We start from the raw sequence: 26053 nt of genomic DNA on the forward strand, positions 1-26053 counted from the left end.
GGGCGGGGGTGTGGATAGGGGTCGGGGTGGTAAGAGGGTGGGGAACAAGGGGTTTGAATGGAGGCAGAGGTCCTGGGGGAGGGTGTCAGGAATGAGAGGACGGGTTGGATGGGGCAGTGTGGGGCAGGCAGGGGCAGGGGTTCTGGTGGCGGACAGGGAGCAGGGGGATGAATGGGGCAGGGGTTGTCAGGGAAAGCGGGGCGGCTGAATGGGGCAGGAGCCCGGCGGGGGGCAGATAGGGGTGGGGTCCGGGCTAAGACCCCCCTCCCCTAACCGCCCTCCATACAATTTCCGAAACCCAATGCGGCCCTCGGGCCATTGTCCGCCCTGTTATAGTCCATTCATCCAGCCCATACTTCTTTAACGTCCTGGCAAGAATACTGTGGGAGACCGTATCAAAAGCTTTGCTAAAGTCAAGGAATAACACATCCACTGCTTTCCCCTCATCCACAAAGCCAGTTATCATAGAAGGCAATTAGGTTAGTCAGGCATGACTTGCCCTTGGTGAATCCATGCTGTCAGTTCCTGATTGCTTTCCTTGCTTTATGAGTGGCATAAAGTAGGTAGATCAGGAACTTTACTTCTCCTGTCCATAATTCAAAAAGAGGTTATTTAATGAAACTGAAGGATGAGAAATTCAAAACCAACAAAAGGAAATAATTTACACACAACCTGTAATTAACCTATAGAACTCATTTCCACAGAAAGTCACTGAGGCTAAGAATTTAGCAAATTCAGAAAGGATTGAATGTTTATATGTATATCCAGAGTTGTCATTATTATAAATTTTTTTGACAGGGAATTGAATCTCATGCTTCAGGGCAAGCAAATCTCTAATTGTTAGACACCAGAATAAGATCTAATGGGGGGGCATATTACCCCACATCTACCACTGCAAGGGTCTTAAACCTTCCTCTGAAGCATCTGGTACTGGCCACTGTTGGTGCTGGATTAGATGAGGTGTGACAATGTCTGTCTGATCCAGTATGGCAATTCCCATGTTACTACAAATCTCTACTTTCTGTAGCAGGAGTCTTTCCTTTGTAAGATCCCTTTCACAGGTGCCTCAACACAGATTAAATCTTGCAGTGGAATGTCAAACTAAAGAATACATTTGAGAATGCAATGTCTTAAAATTGCTTTCATGGTTCTACATAATGATGTTACGGAGCTCTGTCATTTAATGCCATAATAACAAATCCATCATTGTAAACTTCTGGCCTTTTGATGTGAAGGAATAGAGTGAACATATCTGTGAGCTGTATTGGAGATCTGTTGCAGCAAGCAGTTGCGGTGAGGAAAGGGGATAAAATAAGAGATGAGATCTGGGAGAGTTGAGAACACTTTAAAAAAAAACAAAACGAAAAAAAACCCCTTCTCTGACACCCGTTCTCCCTTTCATCTCTAAGCTCATTGAATGCACAGTCCACAACTACTGTCTAGAGTTGTTCTCCTCCAATTCCATTCCTAATCCTCTCCAATTCATTTTTTGTCTCTTGCATTCCTCTGAAGCAGCTTTTATCAAAGCTTCTAATGACCTCTTCCCTGGCCAAAATTCAAAACATATGGATGAGGCCAGGATTTAACCGTGCAAGTTGTTGACTCTAATGGTTCATAACTTAATAAAAAAAAAATCTATGCTCTATACAGATTTCCCAGATATTTTCAGTGGTTGTAAATTGCCCAGTTATGCAAAAACACCTTATAAAACACTTTCTGTAACTGAGAAAATCATAGTGCTTGAAGAAAAATTGGGGGAGAAAGTCCATTGCCATATAAAAATCTGAAATGAGGATGTATTTTTATATACAAGAGTAGAATGGACAGTTTTTAAAAGGAGAGGGCTAACAAAGAGATTAAAACAATCTGATCTCATTAATCTGGTGAATATTTTTTTCCAGTGAGTGACGGTGGAGGAGTTCTTACGTGAAACTGTACAAGGTGCTGCTTTAGCAGCTATTCTTCTAAAACTCTTTAAGAGTACTGCATAAAGAAACCAAAGATGAAATTGAGAATAACTGACTAAAATGTTCATCAGAGGAAGCGGGGAGAAGACAAATGACCACTGCTCAGGTCTTACAAGTTGTTTAATTTTATATATATATATATACACACACACACACACGTATATATTTATTTTTACAGTGAACTTTGAAGCCTTCATCATTGCCATATCTGTAATAGCAGGACTCATCCTGCTGTCCACTGCTGTCTGTTGCTGTTACTGCTGCTACTGCAGAAGGCGTTCTAGGGGGTAAATATATTTTTCTTTTATTAGCTTTTTTGGTCCTGCAATGCATGATTTCCAATAGTTCTTCTAGAAATTTAATTTGGAAGTAAAACAAGTTTGTTGTTTTTTGGTTAAGAGATGTAAACGTATTTATTTACCTGACTCTGGTATTCTTTAATGACATCTTCCTGGTAAGAAGGTCAAATGAAAGAAGTGTGTTCTCGTTCTCGTGTTCGTTCTCTCTCTCTCTCTCTCTCATATATAATTTTAAAAATCATATGTATGGTGTGTCTAAAACTTAGCAATCATTTTAACAGGAATTTTTTCCAAAGATTGCTGTAAAATTAATTTTTTTAAAAAAGCTTTAATATTTAATTATACAAAATGTGGCATGTAATTATTAGAGAAGGTAGTTGAATCAAAGTACATTAGATGGCAAATTAAATTAGCTCTGCATTTACACTGAGTTAATATTCATTCTACACTGAAACAGGTTCATGGTAGCAGCTACGGTATCCATTGAGGACAGGCTGTGGTTATAAGATCAATTTTGTTTTCTTCATTTCACTTGTTTTAAATTATTGTATTACTGTCTTCTGAGATTAGATGTCTTCTGCACAAAGTTCATTTTTTAAAAAATGAACAAATACATCCTGAGTCTGCTACCTATCAGGGTACATAAAAATCATTGATTTAAAAAATAAAATAAAATCTGATTTTTGTTTAAATTAGAAGATTTTTTTTCTTTTTAAAAATCTGTTTAAAATGAGCCTGTCTTAAATTCATATTTATCTTAAGGCCTAAACTTAGTATACTTTAGTTGTAAATGTGAAACATGTTTTGATAAGGGACATTTATATATCCAAAACATTTAAGGCTGTTTTGTTTTAATAAAATTTAAATTCTATTTTGTATTTAATTAAAATTCAGTTACTATTCTAATTCAGCTTGACACAAATCATGAGCAAAAAGTTATCTAGTAAATAAGCAATATATCACTCATCATTTTCTAACATACTAAAATGTATAGCTAATAAGAATCTGGAAATATTAAGCCATATAATTGCTTAAATAAAAGTATATGGTTCTAGTGTACACTCCTAGTTAGTAAAAAGATGTACCAAATCTAGTGTAAAAGCCTTATTGAGTTATCAACATTAAAACATGTTGATTTACATCAACCAGTGAGAATGCACCTTTCTTTAGAAAATAACTAGAGTATAAATGGAAAAATTGATTAAAATCAGTTATTTAAATTGAGGTTTCCACTTGGTGATTGATTCAAACATGATCTCAATCTACCCTGTCGTGCGGTGTGGTTTTTGGACACTTTTTTTGTTTTTTAAATTTTTCCTGAATCAAGCCCCCAAGATTAATGGTGGTGGTAGCAGGGCCTAGTATGAGACAAGCTGCCTAACTACTGGCTGAAGAAGGTCCTGGATTAAGAGCTCAAAAGCAGTGAGTCTGTGAATGGCTTTCCCTGTGCCATCTAGGCATCCTTGGTCACTTGTCTGTGAATGAAGCTACTTGGTTGGTTTGTACTGATCCTGAATGGTGAAATGCTCGTACCATATAATTCCACTAGAAGGGTATATGCCCACAGGCTCATCCTTCGATAGATGTAACAAATTCTGTTAGTGTTTTGAAATTTAAGCTAGTATAAGTTATGTATTTTTTTATGCAGTTCAGTCTTTGATTAAAAATTAAAGGTTTTGCAGATCATGAAACATTTTATTATTTAAATCCAAAATATAATCTTTTATAATTACATTTAAAATAGAAATGTGTGAAGTTTATTAGTGAATACCATGTACCATAAAGTAAATGTTTCAAGTCTGATAGCATTATTAAGTGCAGCTCTACTTACAATACAGTATAGAGTATTTAGCCATGGGCAGTAGGACAGAGTTGGCAGTATTACTAACACTGGCAGCACTAAATATTTCCATTTGAAACTAAATTAATTGTTCCATTTCTACAAATAATCATTTCCTTTTAAAGGTGCACATGAAAAGTTCATGAGTGGCAAATTAAATATTTGAGTTTAGAGATAATAGAGCAAAGAGTTTCTTTTAAGGCTAGTTCATGCCTGAACAAAAGTGGGCCAGGAAGAGGAATAAAATTAGCATCTATCCTGTATAAACCAAGCAACATTTCAGTATAGTTTAGTGTCCAGGCACTTGAGCCTGCTTCAAGGTATTTCAGCTAGCAGTCAGTAGACTCTCTCAGGAATCAGTTGTCAGAGATGCTATTTTCCTTTAATTTACACAAATGTCATGATCATAGTAGAGATAGGTACCTTTTTGCTCAGAGGCTTTGAGGATGCCTAAATTAGTTTCAAGCTTTACAAAAATTAAACATTCTTAAGATCTTGGAGGGTTTCTGAAGTTCACTTGTTGCCACAGGTTTAATTCTTTAATTGTTTATCATACTTCAAAGGGATCCAGTAAGCAGTATCTTTTTTGATTTGCATATGGGATGACAGCAAGAGTTTTGGGTTTATTTTTTTGTTTTGTTTTTTTTAAATGGTGGTGCATAATCCTAATTGAGACACTTTCTGGAAAATAGTGTTCATTGGGGCAGAGCAGGTGTCCCCTTGTGGCACTGCGTATTTGGAGCAAGCTTATAAGGGCAGTGCAGTCTCAACCAGCTCCAGTCCTTTCTTTCCTCCATTGCCATAGAGATTGGGACTTTCTGTCCATATCTGGAGGAATTTCTAAGGTTCTATACAGCAAATATTCTGTCCTCTTGTTTGTTGTTTTTTGTTAGTTGCTTTAGAATTTATAGATATTACTCTATTTGTTCCATTGCACTGTTCTTTTCTCAGTTTTGGTCCCTATGCCAATGAAATAGAACTGATCTGTAGCTACCAGGGGTTTTGCCACCCCAAACAGCCCCCCCCCCCCCAAAAAAAAAAAAAAAAGAAAAAATCCAACAGGTCTCAAAAAGAAAGCTTTATATAAAAAGAAAGAAAAAAAAAAAAAAAAGCCACAGCCACGATTGCAATCTGTGGCAATTCAGCGGGAGGTCCTTCGCTCCAAGCGGGAGTGAGGGACCCTCTCTGGAGTTGCTGTCCCAAGCACCTGCTTGATAAGCTGGTGCCTGGAGCCGGCCCTGCCAAGAAGGAAGATTTTAAAAAACATGGATTTCAGTTGTGTGTCATTCCCATCTGTGTTCCAAGAGAAGGCTGCATGTACTTGTTTGTTCTGTTTGGTGGAAATGGATCTTCCCAAACTGCTGCATTGTGCAAGTCTTCAACACATCAGGCCCAGGGTGATGGGCTATGGAGGCTCTGAGCCTTTCTCACAGAGTAAGATTTCTTGGTCTGTCTCATCTGTCACCTCCCACCTCTTAGAGTTAGACCTCTTGATTTCAGTACCAAGCACATCAAGGATGGCTCCTGTGAAAAAGAAATCTCTGCCAGATAGGTATAACATCATACTACTCTCCCAGAACAACAAGAACCATCTAGTGAATCTACTGATATGACTGAAGCCCATCTAACAGAGGGAGAAGACAAGAAGAATGATTGCATCTATCTCCAGTATTCCCTCCCTACAGACACCCTCCTCTCCTCCTTCTGCTATCTGGTCCGAGGATTCCAGTACATTAGCGATCTCGGCAGACATCTCAAGAGAATCCATAGCAAGTGGATCGCCTTTCAATGTGCCCTCTGCGATCTTTCGAGACGCAGAAGAAATGTAAGTCTCATCAAGTCACCTGTAAAGGACATCTTGAACTGGAACATCTTCAACTCTACCAGTCTGTGGCCTTCACCCCATCTCTGCAGAAACACCACATGCTCCAGGTCCAGCTTCCAACTCCCCAAATACTCCAGCTACTGCATCCCGCCAACTCCCCCAGAGTCATAGCATGAAAAAGTAGTCCAACCATCTACTGAGGGAAGGACTGTCCCTGCCTCTGGGACCACCCAACTGAAGACTGTACATTGGTTCCAAGTTGTGAGTCTAGCAGTGCCAGGACTCCATTTGTGCTAAAATCATCTTTATGAGAAACAGGACATAGATACTAAAGTTCCTATCAGTGTGAGACTTCCTTGGTTCTGAGGGCTTCCCTGCCAAAGAATGCATCTTTTCGTAAATGGGCAGCTACTGTTACTCAGGTACATGGAATCTCTTCAGTTCTGAAGCGTCTTGGTCCTGATCATGCACCAAAGAAGCCTGCATTTGAGCATGAAGCTATCTGTATGGGACCAGTTTCAAGTGGCACTTCGTTTTGAGTTGTCGTCAGTACCACTCTCAGCTGTGGTCCGAAACAAGGGCAAGAAAAGCATGTTGAGGAGATTTCCAGGGTATGTCTACACTACAGTTGGGAGCAAACCTCCTAGCCCAAATAGACTCACTTTTAGCCTGCTAGTGAAACTGTGGATGTTGTGGAATCAGTGGAGGCTTAGAATAGTCATCTGAGTTCGAAGTAGCAGCTGTGTTAGTCTGTATCTGCAAAAATAACAAGAGTACTTGTGGCACCTTAAAGACTAACAAAGTAGACCATGAAAGCTTATGCTCAAATAAATTTGTTAGTCTATAAGGTGCCACAAGTGCTCCCGTTCTTTTGAGTTCAAGTTCACTCTACCTGCTGGGTCTAAGCTAGCCCGAGCCTCCACCAGTGCAGCATTGTCACACAGATATCGTTAGCGTGGTAATGCGAGTCCTGAGAGCACAAAGATGCAAAGTAAGTCAGTCTAAGTTGATCTAAGATATGTCAGTTTCAGCTACGCTATTCTCATAGCTGAAGTTGCGTATCTTAAATCAATTTCTCTTCTTCCCCTTCCCCCTTGTGTAGACCAGGCCTATGATAAGCTTAACTGAGAACTTCCCTTGAGAGTGGTTCAAAGCAGGAAAATACTTTTAAATTCCAATGCTGTCCAATAATAAATACTGTACATTCCAAGTCCTAGAGACGGATGTCATGGCTGTTTGGGAATTTCTATATTTGGAATAGAAACGTGAGTTGGGACTATTATGTAGTCCCTCTTAGCCTCTCTGATAAACCATTTTTACAAAAGGCTGTGCAAGATTTAGAGGCTTCTGTTGTATCACATATTTCAGCCACAGTGGGTTCATTCAGAAATTATTCCAAAGACAGAAGATATTTAAACAGATGCTGTCACTTTTGAAATCTGGTCAGGCTCACAAAAGATCAATTTATTGATTTAACCCCAAGTTAACCTTCTGCAATTAAAAAAAAAAGTTTATTTTCTTGTATTTGTTTTTCTCTCTCTCCTTTCTATGAGAGAGGCCCACAGAAATTGACGGTATGGAAAAGGATCCACCTACATGGTGTGCGCAAAAAAAAGGCTGAGCCAGCAAGTCTCAGGGTTTTGGTCAGCAGACTTGGGCTTGTGCTACATGGCTAAAAGTAGCTGTGCAGACATTCAGGCTTAGAGCCTAAGTTGTAGCGCAAGCCCTGTGAGCCCAAGTCAGTTGACCCATGCTCTGAGACTTGCTGCTGTGGGGGTTTTTTTTGGCTGTGTAAGATTGTACCCAAAACATACACATTTAAAAACACCTCCACTGTAATCACTTTGGTATTCTTGAATGTTACTTGTAACAGTAGTAAGGTTTTAAAACAACTGTATGGAAATGTGACTTGACAGTTGATTGTGGCCTTTAATGAACTACTGAATTCAGACTACCCCTTCTGATCTATGTATGGCACATCATACATGCAACATACATATGTATCATACGTGTATATATAGCATAACATCTATGTTGTGACTTGCTGTGATTATCCTGTCCTAGCCACTGGATGTCACTGTTGCACTACTTAAGTGCTGATGTAAGTGCACATATATGGTACTGTTAGTCTTCACAGCTCAACCAACACATGTTGAGACTTATGAATATTTCTGATTAACACCTCTCCAGATCATGCATTCAGTTTTGAGAGATAATTAATATGTGGAGAAATGTGACAGAAGTATACATTTAGTAATTCTTTATGTTTAAAGGAGTTGGGATAAATTAAGTTGGTGGTGAATAACTAAAAGAAAAATAAAATATCCTTTGACCGGCATTGGCTTCAAATGTTTTGTAGTTCTTATATGGTATACGCAGGTTTAGTTGGGGTAAAGTGTATAAGTACTGCAAAACCAAAAATACTTCTAGCATAAAGGGAAAATGCTAGCAGTTTATCAGTTATGATTTAAGCCATGTAATGGAGTCAAGTACAGCTGTAAAAACTGAAAATCAGGGCCAGTTAACGCATTTTCTGAAAAATGACAAACAGGCTTTTTTTTTCCCCAAGCACAGCAAAACTCTTGATTTCTGTCTGCCTCCCTGTTCCTTCCTCCCCCCCAATCTTTCTAGTATACCAGATGAAGAGGAAGAAAGGCTTGCCAGAGATAGAGAGGAGAGACGAATGCAATCTCTTCAGCGGTGAGTTTTGGAAATATACCATTTAATAACCATATACTTCTTGGTAGAATTTTTATTACCCAAGTAGTAACCTTAGCTCCTAGGGAATAAAGTATATATTAAACTAGGGGTAGGCAACCTTTGTCACACGTTCCAAAAGTTGCACGCAGGCTGATTTTCAGTGGCACTCGCACTGCCTGGGTGCTGGCCACCAGTCCAGGGGGCTCTGCATTTTAATTTAATTTTACATGAAGCTTCTTAAACCTTATTTACTTTACATACAACAATAGTTTAGTTCTATATTATAGCTTATAGAAAGAGACCTTCTAAAAACATTAAAATGTACTACTGGCACACAACCTTAAATTAGAGAGAATAAATGAAGACTCGGCACACCATTTCTGATAGGTTGCAGACCCCCCGTATTAAACAAACAGTCCAAAATCCAGAGCCATCTAAGCAGGCAGGGTCAATAGAGAGAATATTAACAGGAAAGTATTAGCACAGACATTGTAACAATATTAATGATTCTGACTAAGACAGTGCAAGTTCAAATACTGGATAGAGCCAGCGTATATTCCTTTTCATTGATTAAACTGGTGTGCTCTTTACTTCAGGGGTTCAAGGTTGTGCTGCTTAGGAAAAGACAGAGTTCAACCAAAACCACAGGAAAACTCGTACTTAACCAACACTTGTGATCTGGAAATTGCATACTAGTTAAGCTCTTTACATTTAAGGCAAAGTTTTGCACAGTTAAAATTAAGATCAAGAATTGGAATTTAATGTTCCTGCATATGTTAACTCTGCTGTGTAACACGTGAATTTTGTTTTTTTGGTTAAATGTATAGTTTAACTTAGTGGATGTTAAGTTGGCCATATATTTTATAGTAATGTTTAACATTGCTGGAGCAACCTAAGCTGAATTTCTGGCTTTAATTGTGCAGACTTGTGTAGCAGGATTATCTTTTTGCATTCATGTCCTTTTGGGGTTTGAGGGGCATGGCTTGTGTTTTTGTAAGGCTTTGAAGATCACACTCCACTGAGGGGGAATAGGGACAGGAAGGGGCAGAGATAAGACACATCCTAGTCAAGACAGGGTCACACAGATAGTTTGAAAATGTGTTGGTTGATGTATTTTTGAGCATGACTTTGCAACAAGTGTAGACACATTTTAACACCTTTAAAATGCATTGACTGGCCATGGTCTATGTTGGGTGCAAACTTGTATTGAATAAAATGTTAGCTAGGATGCTACCTTAGCATCTCAGGAATGGAGTTTCCTCGACTCATCCATGCAAAAAAGAATGAATGGTCAGCTAGGAAAAAACGTCACATATAGTCATATTTGAGCATTTACACAGGTAGCCACTGATGTCTGGGGAGTGTTCATGTAACTGACCAGGGCAATTCCAGCCCCTATTTTAAAGGTGTTTTTGGTAAGTAAATAGCCATTTATTTTTCAGTTAATCCTAAATTTTTAACTCATGGCTAAGGCGGGGGAAAGGGCTGGGATACAGTAGCACTGCTATCACCAATGCTTCCCTCTCCCATTCATTGAAAGGGAGTGTGCACCCTTTCAATGTAAGTGCTTTAGCAAAACAGATCCCAATTTCTGTACCTTCCATATCGGGCTGCGGAAATATGCAGTGATGTCACAGGAAAATGACAGGCTGTGCTGAAAAAGAGCTTTTTAATCTTTTTTTTTAAAAAAATTCAATTTTGCTTGTAGATTTAATCCAAAATGAGCATCGTTTATATTTATATGATAGGTGTCAAAGTTGGCATGATCTGTGTAGAAAGTTAGACAAAAATTTGTTGTAGAAAGTGTATTTGTCAGCATTGATTCATGACGTTCAGTTTATAACTGATCACTTAACTCATGCAGTCAATCATTTTGGTTTCATGATTAGCCTAAAGAAAACTGAAGTACTATACCAACCTGTGCTTGATGATGTGCATGCCTAACAGTTAAGATCCGTGGTGCTCTTCTCCAGTTCATGGACAAGTTGTGCTGTCTGTGGAGTATGCTGCCCCAGAATGCCACAATTACTGAGATTCTATGACACTTTCCAGGGCTGTGGAGCACTTCGCTGCCATCTGCTCTTAGCATGAAGAAGTCCTGTCTGTGCCTGCCTAGGTCCTTAACACACACCCCATCCACATGCAGCCTACACAGGTCCCTCATGCAGGCTAGCAATAGGCACAGTCCAGCCCCAGAGTCCTTTGTGCATCCCCCTGAGTGTCAAGCCCCTTAACTACTCTCAGAATTGGCAGATCCTCTTCTTATTACAGATTATAGCTTGCTAGTTATATCTTAGAACATAGCTTTGCTTAGCACACAAAGATTTGTTTATATAGAAAGCAAATATGTTTATTTAACAAAGAACAGATCAAATGATAGTAAACAGAAATATTGGCAATCAAGAGTGACTCATACAATAAAATCGTAACATGTAGTGTAGAGACTGTATTTAACCAACAATATGCCCTTTTGTCTGTCCCACACGTAACCATTTTTGCAGTTGTCACATTGGTCTGAGCTTACATATGTTCACCTATAGTATTTGCTGTATCCTTGTACATTGACGTCACTGTGAGACTCTGTCATTATCCAGTTAAGATTTTAGGGTGTTGTCCATGTAAGTGAAACTACTAAGGATGTATAAAATAGAAAGTTTCTGATTGCCTTAATTATGGCATAAGACAATTTAAGTACCTTGTTTAAAGAATGCGACTTTAACCTTGAATTCACTGGGTTTCTAATTTTTTTAACTAACGCTTTAAAAAAAAAAAAAAAAGTTGCTATGTAGTTAAATCACTGTATACCTGCAGACTTAACTGCACAGTCTTAGGTGGGGGGAGGGATTTACTTCAGTATTTTTTAATGCTCCTAGGTTTGGTTGGAGAGGAATTATTCTTGCAAACTGTAAGAGGCTCACAGTAAGGGCATCTTTATCTAGCAGACCTTAGGAAGTCTGGGGGTGGGGGCAGGGAGGGGAATCGGTATGCACTTGATCAGTTGGCAACAAAGTTCCCTGTTAATTGCAGTACCTGTCCATGCTCCTGTTGAAGAGACTGATGCTGCTTATAATTTAAAGTCCTGAAAAAGGGAGTCCCTGCTTATACCTCTGTAGGCTCTTAGCATCTTCTTCTATAGAACCTAGAAGGTGTATAGAACCTCAAAGCTTTCTTTCTGCTTCAAATAGCTCATAGTAGAGGCATAGGAAGATGGGTAGATGGAAAATACTATCAGGAGGCTTGGAGTTCAGCAGACCTGGGGAAAAACTGGCCTATGTGTCCTAGTGCTCTTGGTCCACTGTGTACGGGGTTCCTGGAAAGTGAAGACTTCCTCCTGGCTCCCTGTGATCTCCTCCCTGGTGCCCCCCTCCATGAGCTTTAGGGCTTTTTCTACATGAGAAAACTGAGTGGCAAAATTATACTGATGGAATTATACCACTATAGCTATACTAGTATAGCTCCCTGTGTGGATGTTCCTGTTCTGGAATAAGAATGTCTGCAGGGAGAGTTATACTTGCACAGCTATAGTAGTATAATTGAGGTAAATTCTTCCTTGTAGTCAAGTCCTTGGTAGGATTTTCAGCCCCCTGGCAGCCTTTAACACTCATCCCCTGTAACACTTTTGGGCAGGGTAAGCCCCACCTGCTGCAATTCTCAGAAAGCTTCTTAGGGTCCATTTGTAAGTCTTAAGATATTAATCAGGGTTCCCTGGGCCTCTCTCTCCTCCCATACACCCCTACAAAAAAGCATTAAGGGACTGCTCTCCTATCCCACCTGCATGCAGCAGACATGTTTTGGGAATTAACAAGCCTACTAAGGCTTGTGGAGGTTCAGTGGTGGTACCAGTGAATCTACTAAGGTGTGAGAGATCAAAGAGCTTCTTAAGACTAGCAGTTTTGTTGTTGGTTCTTCCCTTCTGGGTTCTTGATCTCCATCTTGTGGAAAATCTACTCTGAATTTGCTGAGGTCATCAGGAGCAGGGCTGACTTCCTGTGGGCCTCAGAAGGTGAGGGTTGGAGAGTGGTGTTTGAAAATTAGAACCCTGGCGGTGGGGTAAAGATTTGGGATGCATTCTAGCCTCTGGAGAGCTGGCTCAGAAGTGGGGCGTAGGCTTTGGCCCCGGACCCCAGCAAGTCTGAGCCAGTTCTGGTGATCCCATTAAAATGGGGTCACAACCCACTTTGGGGTCCTGACCCACAGTTTGAGAACTGCTGCACTATGGCAACTGCAGTTAGTCAGCAAACCATTTAGCCCAGATATAGATTTTTGAGGAAGCAGGGAGCTAAAGTCTTCAAGAGGAGACCCAAGGCTCTCAAATGCCCTTCCTAGAAGAGGTCAGAAAGTACCCGTACTATCCTCTGGTCACTCAAGATGCAAATTCTCACTATAACATTCCCCACAGAATTTGAAAATCTGATGTATTCAAAATTAGCATTCCATTGTTAGATTGAGTATTGACTACCCTTCTGGACTTCTTTCCCCACTGCGCTTTATAATCAGCATGCAGAGCTTAGATACTGTGGCAATAAGTACTTCTAGAGCTACCTGTTGATAGAAACCAGGCTGAGAGAGAAGCACTGCTAAGGTTTTTTTATTGTAATAGGTCAGATAAGACCCCTAGTTTCTGTGCACTTGAGATGCTAGGCTGCTATAGTGTTTGTAAGATCATCTACTTGGTGCAATATCCCCTAGAATCTCACATAGATCATTTTTGGTCCAGTTCTTGACAGAGGAGTGTACCTGATCTGGTAGTAAGTAAGTAAGTTGATAGCAAGATGACCGTCAGCAGCTGGAAGGGAGGGGAGAGGAGAGCAGTGGCTGAGGGAAAAGATGTAGAGTGAAATCAACTATTGGACAAATCCAAACAGGAGGATTTATATAAACTGCCTGCTATCTTTGCAAAAAGACATTTTAGAAATGTGCTTCTAGTATTGTTTCTGTAAATGCCCCAAACTAGAATGGGATGCTTCTGTGATTGCCAAGGTGTTCACTGTTAACAAACTGAGCTGAGATGCAGTACTTTTTAGACTAACTTCCATAATTCAGGAAAAAAGGTATAAAGGCTTATTTTTTAAAATCTGATCATACTGTGATGTTTCTACTGATCTTTTCCTGTGCAGCTTTGGTTAAATCTGCCTTACTCTGTGCTCCATTTTACTTTTGACAACATCTTCTAAAATTAAGTTATTCACCACTATATGTTGCAGTAGGAGGATCATTTGGGGGAAGATTTTCTGTATTCTCAAATAAGTAGACTCCTTGTCCCTTGCTTAGAAGAAAATTATACACTAACTTCAGCTTGATGGGCCAAAATATGTTTCTTGCATGTCTGATCTCTGAAAATTTACCTAAAATGTAATTCTGGTGGGCAGCCCTGCAATAATCTATTTAGTAACCTTGGGTTCTCTGTGAAGTATGTGTATGTTGCAGTATATTTCCGCTTGCTTATTCTGGGCAGTTCTAGAAGGAATGGGTGCATTCCAATTTGAGAACAGCAGAGAAACAGTATGCAGTCTTATGTCCACAAACAACAACATAGCTGATAGTTCCATGATGCCAGAACTAAAATTAAGCCCACTTCAGGACTTGTCTACCCAGAATACCTTTAGGTTTATATGCTGTGTGATCTTCCATAGTTAATCATGTCCATAAATATAGGTTTAGTTTGGTATTGATGTGGTATTACATACTCTAAAAAGGAGGGGGTAGAGTGGTATTGTGATGCTTTTCAAGAGACTTCATCTTGGAAGGATGAGAGATAATACATTATGCTGCCATTACAGATGTGTCTCCTCTGCATAGAACCATGGAAAAGCATTGTCATTAACTCTGGTTGCAACTGCTTAGTTGTTGGTTGGTTTTTTTGGCTGGCTATAACGTGCATTGCCAGAGGGTGGGAGGAATATTTAGTCCATTAACATGATTTTATATCAAGTGGAGAAAGTTTGAGGATGTGAAAGACATCTACTTACAAGTACGCTCTGAGTTTTGCCATAGGGATAACAAGCAATGGACTAGCTTTTATTAAGGGTATCTCTGAGGAATATAACTGGATAAATTATTAGTGGAAGAGGGAGATGCAGATCTGACACTAATAATAATTATTGGAAAACTTAAAACCGACAGGGATAATGTCAACCTCGCTGTCTCTTAATACAGTGCATAAGCTTCCAAATTTGACTCTGTAATGATTCCTCTAACTGGTATACAAATTCTGTAATTTACCAGAGGCACATCACTTTAGATCTGATCCCTGAAAAAAATTACAGTTAAGATACATAAAATGGCTGTGAATGCATGGTGGTTGTCATGAAGGGATGACTGGCTCTGTCTCATTGCCTAGCCTTCCTACCATCCTATCTGAATCCTTTTCTTTCCTTAGACTTCACTTCTGTGGCACCCACCCTGAATCCCACTAGTCATGTAAAAACATCTAGGCACCCCTTTCCTAAAGCAAATTCAAAATAAAATTTTAGTTACTCAGATAACCTTCAATTAAAAACTTGTCTGCGGTGCTTAGCAACTTGACATGGGTTGAGGGAATTCTGCAGAAATACACCAGAAAGAATGAGAGGATGGGGGAGAGTTCTTGTTTCTTAAGAAACTGCAAGTTTCTCAGTCTGGGTTAAGTTACAAGTGATAAATTTTACTCCTGGAGGAATTCAGCACCACTGCACAATGCAGAATTTGTGCAGAATTTCATTTCCCCCCACACAATTGGAGCTGCAGAGCTGCTGGCTGCCACTAGGAGCTGCTGCACTCAGCAGAGCCCAGCTCACAGTGAGTGGTGTGCCCGGCCGGGTGGAGATGGAGGCTCTGCACTTCTGTGCTTGATCCTCATGCACCCAGGGATGGGAGCAGGCCTGGGAGACCCAACTCTGGCAAAGGGTGAGGAAGGGCAGGGCCACACCATGGTCCCCAGTGGGACAGTAATGAAGCTACGTGTAGCAGAACCTGTGACTGGGCTCTGGGGGGATGGGGCAGGGGTGTATGCCCCCACTGCTGGGCTCTGGGGGGATGGGGCAGGGGTGTATGCCCCCACTGCTGGGCTCTGGAGGAGGAAGGGGGTGCAGGTGTCTGGGCAAAGGGGGGCCCACACATCATCCTTCAGCACCTCCCAACTAGAAATAGGTCGTCATAGGGGTTTCTTTAACTCTACTCCCTGGAGAATTTTGTTTTGTTGTCTTTATTGTTGACATACTTCGGTAATTTATTTCAAAATATCTGTCAGCAAAATAATTGAAATTGGAGTGAATTATATTGTGGTGTGTTGACAAATAAAATGTGCAGAATTTTAAAATATTGTGCACAGAATTTTTAATTTTAGGGAGGCAGAATTCCCCCCAGGGTAAAAGTTAAGTGCAGCACTGTTCTTTCCTTTTATTGGCTTTAGTTGCTCCCTAAGATACAATTTTTTTCCTAAATGGCTGTTTAGATCGGCAAAGGCAGTTAGAAATGCAGCATCCCTTAGAGTGGTTGTCGTCTTAATTAGTCCAATGTAATCTACCTTAGTTTTACCACCTTTTCGTGGAGGCGGTTGCTGGTGCTGCTGCTTGGGAGGGTTTGGAGATGGCTTTGCAGAAGAGGAGATTAGTGTTTGAAGCCTTTTCAAATGTCCAAAAATGTTTTCAAAAATATCTTTTGGAGTTATATCCACCAGTCTTAAACTTCTCCTGTAGAGTTTTTACACAGCTTTTCTGGTTCTAATAACTTTTCTTCCCCACAGTAAGTTATTTCTGAAGCTTAGTGTTTTAAAGAAAAAATGCTCTTATATTCAGTACCAGCTATTGTGTGGTCCCAACATTCTCAGTGCCCAGAATAGCTTGACTAAGGTATATAGTACAAGTGAAATTTCTCAGGGTATCGTACACTGTGCTTGCAGGCAGCTTAGACTTGACTAACTTAAGTATTCATAGAACAACACAATCATAAGTCACAAAAGTTAGCAAGGTATAAAAGGCCTATTAAACCAAGTCCACTACCCATTCATAAAGGTCTTCCAATGATATATTCAGGAAGTGGTTGTTTGAAAAGGTTGATGTCTGTTAGAATAAAGTGGCAGGACTAATGGTTCTAGTTACCTCTTATTATCACAGGCAAGAAACTTTATCACTGAATCCTGAAGAGTTCTGACAAACTGAAGAAAATGCAGGCGTAAATAGTTGGTGGTTAGAGCAGGAGAAAGGCAGACAGGACTTCAGCGTTCTTAATTATAAATAGTGCACATAAATGGATGTTATATTGTGTCTGCCTGAGTTCTGTCTTGAGCTTTATGTGGTCTTGTCTCTTTTCCCATATGTATTGTAGGGATATTACGTGCTTGCTATCCTCATGGGAGGTTCTAAAACTAGTATAGGGCTTTGAAGATGTAAATAGTGTAGGTGCTAAGCGGTAGTATCTAGTTTTTAATATAGTGATTCTTGGTATATTGACAAATTTCAGATTTTTCTACATGCGATTTACAGAAATCTACTATGATACCATGTTAATAGGGTTGCCAACTGTCTAACTGCACAAACCCAAACACCTTGCCGTGCCTCCAGCCCCCCTTGCCCAAGGCCACACCCTTGCCCCTTCTCCAAGGGTTCCCTCCTTCCATTGCTCACTCTCCCCCACCCTCACTCACTTTAATTGGTCTGGAGCACAGGGTTGGGGTGCGGGGTGGGGCGTGGGCTCTGAACTGTGGGGTGGGACCAAGTGATTTAGAGAATGTAAGGGGGCTCTGAGTTGATCCTGGATCAGGGGGTTGGGATGCGGGAGGAGGGGTCGGGGTGCGGGATCTGGGAGGGATCACAGGGGGTTCTGACCTGAGGCAGAAGGTTTGGGATGCAGGCTCTGGAAGGGAGTTTGGGTGTAGGAGGGGGCTCAGAGTTGGGGCAGGGGGTTGGGGTGTGGAAGAGGTTGTGGGGTGGGGGCTCTGGGAGGGAGTTTGGGTGTGGAAGGAGGCTGGGGTTCAGGGTGCAGGCTGTGGCCAGGTGGCACTTACTTTGGCTGGCTCCCGGAAGCGGCAGCATGTCTGGGAATGACTCTAGGCTCACGGGCAGCCAAGCAGCTCTTCATGCCACCCCTGCCTGCCAGCGCCACTCCTGTTGGCTGGGTGCAGGGAACTGCGGCCAATGGGAGCTGAGGAGTCAGCACTCGGGGTGGGAGCAGCGCACAGAGACACACACACACACACACACACACCCCCGGGCTGAGCCTCCTCCTAGGAGCTGCTGCTGGATATGTCACCACTTCCAGGAGCGGCACAGAGCCAGGGCAGGTATGGAGCCTGTTTTAGCCCCACTGCGCCACCAGACTTTTAGTGGCCTAACATTTCCCAAATTGGCTTCAGTAGCCACCGAGAGATTGAGCCTGATTCTGGGAGACTCCTGGCCAAACCAGAAGGGTTGGCAACCCTACATGTTAATATTGTTTGTTGACTGCATCATACAGGGGGTCCCTGGTATACATATCCCCATTATCCATCGTTTCGCGTATCCATAGCTCATCAATAGGGGAATATGTTCTGGTTTCCCTCAGTCTCGATATGCGTATCCATTGCTTCTCCTTTTGCATGGCTTTTCTTTGGGTGCTTCCCCCGGCACTCAGGAAGCACTGGGAGGGTGGAAGAGGAGCGGGGACAGGACATGCTCGAAGGAGGGGGTGGAACTGGGCAGGAAGAGGTGGGACAGAAGTGGGTGGGGTGGCAAGAGGTGGGGCAGACCATTATTTCTTATGGGGAAAAATTCCCTGGTATCCATTGTTTCAATGTCCATCGCCCTTTTCAGGAACACAGCCTCAACGTATACCATGACCCACTGTAAGTGTTAGTCTGTGTAGCAGTGGCTAACACACTGTACAAGCTGCTAAAATAGTGAGAAATATAAGTGTGTTTCCTACTTGGAGATGTTTAGATTGCATGTTTATTGCAGGCTTAATGTTTGTGAGGGGAATGGTAGTTGTTAAATAGATCAGATAGCCAGCAGTGTTGCTATAATTTTGGAGGCGTGTCTAGTTATTTACAGCTCAAATGTTGCTTTAAAAACCAAGGCAATTGTTTAGTCATAATGATACAGAATACATCAATAACTTACAGAATGCATTTATGTATCATAAAAACAAGTACTGAACTCAGAAAGGAATGAGCTAAAAGACCATTAAACAGGTTAAAAATTACTCAAAATTAAGTTTTTAAAATTAAGCTCCTTTTTAGTGAGCTTAACTTTAAAAGCTAGACGTCTTTAAACACTGGTTATGAACAGTCACATTAACCATTGGTTATGAGTCAAGATTCCTAAATACATGCTTAAATTAGAGTTAAAAAGTACATTTAGCTGTGTGCCTACACCTGCTTCTGCTGAATAGCTAGTGATCTTTGAATGGGTAGCTATTCAGTATTTCATTTTCTCCATCATTTAATGTATAGTTCCGTGTCTTATTTACTGCAGACCATTAAAACCCTGCTCTGAATATAGTTATTTATTTGTGGGTTTTTAATAGCAATGCTTCACAAATATTAATCTTCCTAACACCTTTATGAGGTAAGGTGATAGTCCTATTTTACAGATGGGGATTTTAGGCACAGAGAGGTTAAAGTCAAGTGTCCAGTAAATTGGATGCCCAATTTGAGATGCCATAGGCCTGATATTTTCCAGAGTATTCAGCATTTCATAATGCTTTATATGTTCAGAGCAGAGCTCCAGTGGATTTCAGTTGAAGCTGAGTGCTCAGCGTTTCTGCGTATTATGTCCCAGGTGTCTAGAAGGGATCACTCAGAAAAGGAAGAACGTACAATTTGTGATCACTGGTGAAAAGTTTAATTTGTGACTTACCCAGCATCACATAGGAACTCTGGCAGAGACATGGATAGAATCCAGATTTCCTGGGTAGCATTCAGTTATTTTAACCATGTGATCAGCTTTTCTTCTTCCTGCAGTCCCTTGCTTCATTTGCTGCACAACAAATGAGGTAGGGGTTCAAAGACAACGTCATTCACTATACAACACAGATTCATTCCCTTTGCACTGAATGAGTCAGGGATCTTGTGGGGAAAAAATAGTATGTTATTATGTAATTAAAACCTGTAGCATAATGAATGCACATTACTCCTATGGGTATTCTGTGCCAAAAAATTAAAAATTCTGTGCACAATATTTTAAAATTCTGCAAGTTTTCTCAATAAATAAATGCAGAGGCTCCATGGCAGTGGCAGGCTGTACAAAAGTGGGAGATCACCCTGCAGCCTCCCCTCCCCCAGGACACGGACTCAGTGGTGAGGTTGCACCTGACCCTGACACAGCATAGGGGCTGGGCCTGCCCCAGAAACACCCTGAGGGCCTGCGCCAGGCACACCAGGTATGGGGCAGGCAGGCTCAACTGGGCATGATCCAAGTGTGACTCAGTGTGGAGGGATCCAGGTGTGGGGTGAGAGGATTCTGTGTGGCACAATCAGGGTGCAGGCAGCTCAGTGTGGGGTCTAGATGTGGGGGGATCTGGATGCACAGAAGCTTGTTGGGGGCGGCGGTTCCAAGTCCAGGAGCAATAGGACTCTACAGGGGCTTCCAGGTGAAAGTGCTTGGGGCTCAGCAGAGGGGTCTGGGGCAGGGGGGAGTCTCAGCAGGGGCATCTGGGTCATGGGAGAGTGGGGCTTGGTGGGGTGGAGGTCTGGGTGCAGTTAGTTGGGGGTCCTGGCGTGGGGGTCTGGATGTGAGGGCTCAGGAGGGTGGAGTTCATTAAGGTGGAAGTTTTATTGTAGGGAGCTTAGTGCGGGGTGGTCTGGGTGCAGGGGTTGAAGTTCGGTGGGGTTTGGTTATGGAAGGCTGGGGGAGTTCTGTGTGTTTGGGGTGAGGTTTGGTGAGAGTGTCTGAGTATGGGAGGTCCAGATGCATGGGAGTTGGGCAGATGGGGGCGCAGCTCCCCATCCAGTGACTCCTTCCCCATCAACTGAGGAGCAATGGGGGCAGGAAGCAGGGGAGGATGCTGAGCTTCCTGCAGCTGGGGGAGGTTTCTGGTGGTGGATCTGACACAGTCCCAGCCACTCCTTGCAGGGGAAGTCCTGTCCTCTCCCGCCTCCAGCCCAGCCAGGACTAGCAGCTGATCCCAGCTCAGGGTAGGAGCCACTGGCTGGGGTGTCCCCAGCTCTACAGTGATTTACCTCTCTGCTGGCAGGTCTGGGTGCCTGAAAGAACATACCTGCACAGGTAGGGAGTGATGTGTGACTGTTCTTGTAGTTTTCCTTTGCTTTCCTGTCAGAAAGTCATTTTTCTGCGGAGAACCGAAGGAATCTATGGGGGACATGAATTCTGGCCACGTGCAGTGGCACGGAATTCTTGCAAGAGTAACATAAAGAGGAATTAAGGTTGCTCAGGCAATCGTTTTTTAATGTGGTGTTTAATGTAATTTACATTTTTTTAAACAAACTGGAAAAAAATTATACCACATAGAATTGTATTGATCCCCCACATAAGTCATCACCAGGGTTCAGATCTTTAGAAACACAAGATAGCCTTCTACCACTTGAACTAAAGTAGTAGCTGTTAGCAGAAAGTGGCTGTTCATAATCTGTGGACTACTCATTAGAGAGTGACAAAACATTTTACCAGTGGTTTTAGAGAGATTCGTTGACAGTAGTGGAGAATCAGGGTTCCTGGCTTCACTTCCAGGTTCTGGAGCAGTGTATATTCTAGGGGTTACAGAATCCTGTCCCCCATCTGAAACTTCTTTCCTTCTATCCCTGTCCTCTCCAGCTTGTCTTCACTACCGGGGTAAGCTGACATAAGTTACATTATTCACATAGCTAGAATAGTGTAACTGGAGTCGACGTATCTTGCGTAGACTTGCCTTACTCTTCTCAGAGAGCTGGAGTACCAGAGTCAACCAGAGAGTGCTTAGCATCGATTGCAGCAGTGACGATCTCCCCGGTAGTGAAAACAAGCCCTCAGTCCTCATCCGTCTAATCTCACTTGTCATTCTCCTTTTTCCCTCCCCCAGGCTTCTCATGTTTCTGCATTCAAGTTAGACTAACTTCTTTTCCATGCTGTCTGGGCCCCAGTAGTCAGATCAGTCAATCTCCCTGCTCTCCATTCCGGTGCTTGGCACCTCAGCGATACCAAGCTTCCAGGAGGAACAGTTGCAGGGAAAAGTCTAGCTCAGCCTGTGGTCCTGGGAGAGAGCATACTTTGTTGCCCTTGGGGATGGTACACATGCAGTCTGGTTGACACACAGGAACTTGGTGGCAGTAGAGTATGCTCCGCGCAGATGGAATCTTTGGTGAATTTAGCTGTGAAGCTGCAACAAGCCTGTACTGAGCATGTGTGAACTGCTTGGGTCGATTGTGAAAGGGATAGTAAAAAGCACACACCTGGAACTAGGACAGCTCCCCTTTGCCAGATTTCTAGTCTCAGTTCCAAAGTATAGAGGCGCTAGACCTTTTTAGTGAAACAGTTATAAGAATCTTTTTAGAATGGCAAAATAATGTATATTTCCCTAAATTTGTTCTCAGACATGGCAAAATCATTTCCGCCAAAACTCCTCCCAGTTGTCTTCCACACTCCACCTTAGAAAAATCAGCCAGAGACAGATGGCTAGCATGCAGAATCTCCGCTTGAATGGTTAGATTAGTAATGTTACTGGCAACTGAAAACAGGGTCTTACAATTGAAGCTGTTTGGCAGTGTTAACTGGTGACTACCAGTGCTACCTATGTCATAATATTTTTAGTATGTCTCCTTTTTTTTTTTTTTACATTTTAATGTGTTTTTGCTTTTTTGACTGCTGCACATTAAGATGTCTTCACTTAATGCCTAACAAACGTTAACATAGCTGGCCTCAAAATGTTGCTGGACACAAGGGGTGGAGGATAGGAGAGCTGATATGTTCTGTCTTACAGATGGGGAAATTGACAGAGATTGACTTGTCACATAGGAAGTCATAGGTAGAACCTTGATCTGCTGATTCCCTGTTCATTTATTTGTCACTGTTGGCCTGCCTTGTCTCTTAGACTTTTACATAGACGAGAGTATAGCTGACTTTGAAGTTTAAAAAGTGGTATGTTGACTTTAAGGCAATGTCTGTAATTGCCAATTGCAGTGCTCAGCTCAGTCTTGATACTGAATACAAGAATCAGAGTTCATCAACCCCATGTATACTAGCAGTTAACAAACCAGCATCTTCCTGCTTCTCCATACGCTGAAGGAGAAAGATTAGCAATAGCATGATGGTACCAGCATCAGAGTCGCAAGACTTTTTTTTTTGTGGTTACTTCTGAAACTTCAGTTTAGTTTATGTTAAGAAAGGGAAGTGCAGTAAACAGAAATATTACTGTAGCCTAGTAGTGTGTGTTTTATTTTGTGTAAAAAAAAAAAAAAAAAAAAAAAAGTTATCAAAGCATTTATTTCAAACAAATTAGGAAAGCATTCTTCCACTAGAATATAAAAAGAGGTTACCAAAGTTACTCCTTTTTCAAAGTTGATGGTATAGTTTAGACAACTAATATTTTCATTTACTTATTGTAATATGTAACCAAATAATATTGCTAATATAAAATTTCTTCTTGTAGATTTGTGATATTGAATTAGCATTCTGCAACATGCAGTCTGATATGAATTTTACAACTATATTCCCTGCTGGGCATCATAGTGATAGTTTCCTGGATGTAATTAAGGCAGTGGTATTTTCAGTTTCCTTGCTTGTCGATATGATCCTGATTGATGCCTTGATTTGTTAATGGGGAGTTGCAGTGAGTTTTAGAAGTGGGAGCTGTAAGCTTTAGAAATTATTTTAGAGAGTGATAACTATTGCAGTATTCTTAAAAAAAAAAAAAAAAAAAGTCCATTTGGACCCAAATGCAATTGTTATACTTTGCTTATAAAATGTCTTGAAACAGCCTAAAATATAAAAACGTTCCTGATATTTATTAATCTTTGCAGGAAGCATGAAAGAAAAATGAAACAGGATGAGATACGCAAGAAATATGGTATGTATGCTAATCTTACTGTAATGATGTCTGAATACAGTGTTTTCTTTCCTGTTCACATATTTAAATAAGCATATTCCCATCATATTGGTAATGAATATGGACCCTTTCATCTCAGGATCTTGAGTCCAGGTTAATAGTGATGAAAAGTCACTACCATTTGACTGTTCAGTGGCCTAAGTAAAGTAGACTGGCTGGCCTTAGTCCAGTTTCATGTGGGTGATAATTAGAATCTTTATTAGCATTCATAGCAGGAAAACAAGGATTAAGTGGAGATTTTGGAGCCAGAAGTACTTTCATTCCTGCAGTTAGTTGTTCCAAAATAGATTTGTGGCACAGTAGTGAGAATGGGAAAATATGAGGGAGCTTTGCACTACCATTGCCTGTCTTGTGCCTCTTACTGGAGGACTTCTATTCAGAGCTGTCAATCTTAGTCTTTTTTAATTTGGTCTCTTAGTGGGGCTACTGATGCCATGTATTCAAAGATGTATGATAAAAAGAGACTGTGTTTTTTTTATCATGTAAATTACACTAATATTAAATATAATGATTCTGTATTTAGAGCTCTGACCAGCCACTCAAAACCATTTTAATTTCCAGTCTCTTGCTAAATTGATTGGCAGGAGGTGGGAATGTCTTGATCATTCTGCACCAAGTCCACTGGCATATGCAGGAGTGTTTTAGATGAGCACTAAAGGGATTTTCATGGATCAAGGAAGCTTGCAATAACATGGGCTCCTTAGTGAACCTTAAGAGTAGGAGAAGGGAAAATTCTTACAGAAACTTTGTAATTTTTAAGTGTGTGTATAATTCACAATTTTTGATTCTGTAACAGTGTATAACATCACTGACCTTAGCCTTCAAACTTCTGTTCCATTTTAAAATGTTTGTTTGAATTATATGGGGGTAAATAAAAAAAAATAAAATTCAGTGCAGTTTGTTTTAAGATTAATATTCTCCCCCCCTCCCCCAACCCCCATGGTGCTTGTGTTTCTGTAGACTCAGTGGGTTTAGTCCTGTGGGTTACTGAGCTTTCTGTAATATCCAATAAAGCACTCGGCACCAAAGTCAAGCACTGCAGTAGTCCCACTGAAATTGAGCATTTGCTTAAATGCTTTGCTGGATCTTGTCAGAATGCTCAGTGCCTTGCAGGATTGAGCCCTATAATCACTTGCGTTCTGGCTATAGATCTACCAAGTTCACTTGCAGATAGATTCTTCAATCACATGCATGTCAGTGTGTCACCTTGCTCCCACTGAAGTCAATAATTCTGTCACTGACTTCAGTGGGATCATGTTCCAGCCCCCAGTGTGCAAATGTAAGTCTTGACTCCTAATAAAATCATTAGATGTACCCATATTTGCGCACACAACTTGTTTACAGGGCAGTTGTCACACAATAGTTTAACAATTAGATTTGGAAATGTCAAAAGTTAATTTTTTTATAAAATTGATTTATTTGCAAGGTGTAAATTTCATCACATTTTGAGAGGACATTTATCTACATTATCAACCCAAATGCAGTTTCTCATAATGAATAGATTGTTCAATAGAGGCACCAAACTGGATTATGAAGTTGCATGTGGTTGAATAGGAAATGGTTGTTAGATATCTTTTTTTAAAAAATCCTCAAGCAATATCAAATGACTCCTAATATATGGAACTTATTCTAAAATAAACTAATCCAAAATAGTTCAGTATGCGAAATAAAGTACAAATGCTAATTCTTATCTTTGAATTACTAATTCTCATATTTAAATATGATTATAAAAATAATTAAATGAGACATAAGACAGGTCCTCAGCGCAGCCTTGAATCTTCCGCATCTGTCTTCATTTTTAGCTGTCTAGTAAATATAGTCTGATAAAAATTGCTGCAGAAAATTATGGAGGCACTAGATTATTTTACACTGCCTCTTACACATTGCAGAGGGGATTCACTGTTAAGTAGGCAAAGATGAGTGGCAGAATGACAATGGCTTTGTTAACCTGACTCTATAAATTAAGATGCTTATGCCTGAAATGTCAGTCCTTGGTTGGCTTTAAGGGAATGCCTTTTTCCCATTTCACCCACCAGCTTTTCTTACCCCATTTAAATGGTAATTACACATTTATAATGCATTGCAAGTGCTGCTCACTTCAGCCATAGTCCTTTGGGAGCACTGGAAGCAATAGAGCTTTAGTAATGGGGGAATATTCATTTTGAATTGTTTTTGTTGCAAAATTTGTCACTATTTTTCATTTGCTCGCATATATGAATGCAGTATGATTATTCAAATTATACATTGATGGTTTAACAGCCTTTAAAACAGAATTTAGAGTATTTTCCAGCTTGTGTAACATACAAAGAAACTATGATTTAATTGCCCCATATTTGCTGCTATTGTGCATTTGATATAGCATCAGTAAGGCCTGGTCTGCACGGGGGGGATCAATCTAAGTTACGCAACTTCAGCTAGGTGAATAATGTAG

General features: G+C 40.9%; 1 protein-coding gene across 2 annotated transcripts in view; it reads left to right on the plus strand.

The window, feature by feature from the left end:
- The window catches only part of LOC116835352 (pituitary tumor-transforming gene 1 protein-interacting protein-like), a 56400-nt gene that overhangs the window by 22816 nt on the left and 7531 nt on the right, over positions 1 to 26053 (plus strand). Inside the window, exons 4-6 of one of the 2 annotated variants that reach the window (XM_032798145.2) lie at positions 2146 to 2254; positions 8563 to 8631; positions 23537 to 23583. In XM_032798145.2, the coding sequence (XP_032654036.1) occupies positions 2146 to 2254; positions 8563 to 8631; positions 23537 to 23583 (225 nt within the window). The remainder of the gene's footprint in view (positions 1 to 2145; positions 2255 to 8562; positions 8632 to 23536; positions 23584 to 26053) is intronic. The other variant, XM_075062338.1, reaches the window with a different exon arrangement.

This window comes from Chelonoidis abingdonii, chromosome 2 (assembly GCF_003597395.2).
Source record: "Chelonoidis abingdonii isolate Lonesome George chromosome 2, CheloAbing_2.0, whole genome shotgun sequence".
Classification (NCBI taxonomy): Eukaryota; Metazoa; Chordata; order Testudines; family Testudinidae; genus Chelonoidis; species Chelonoidis abingdonii.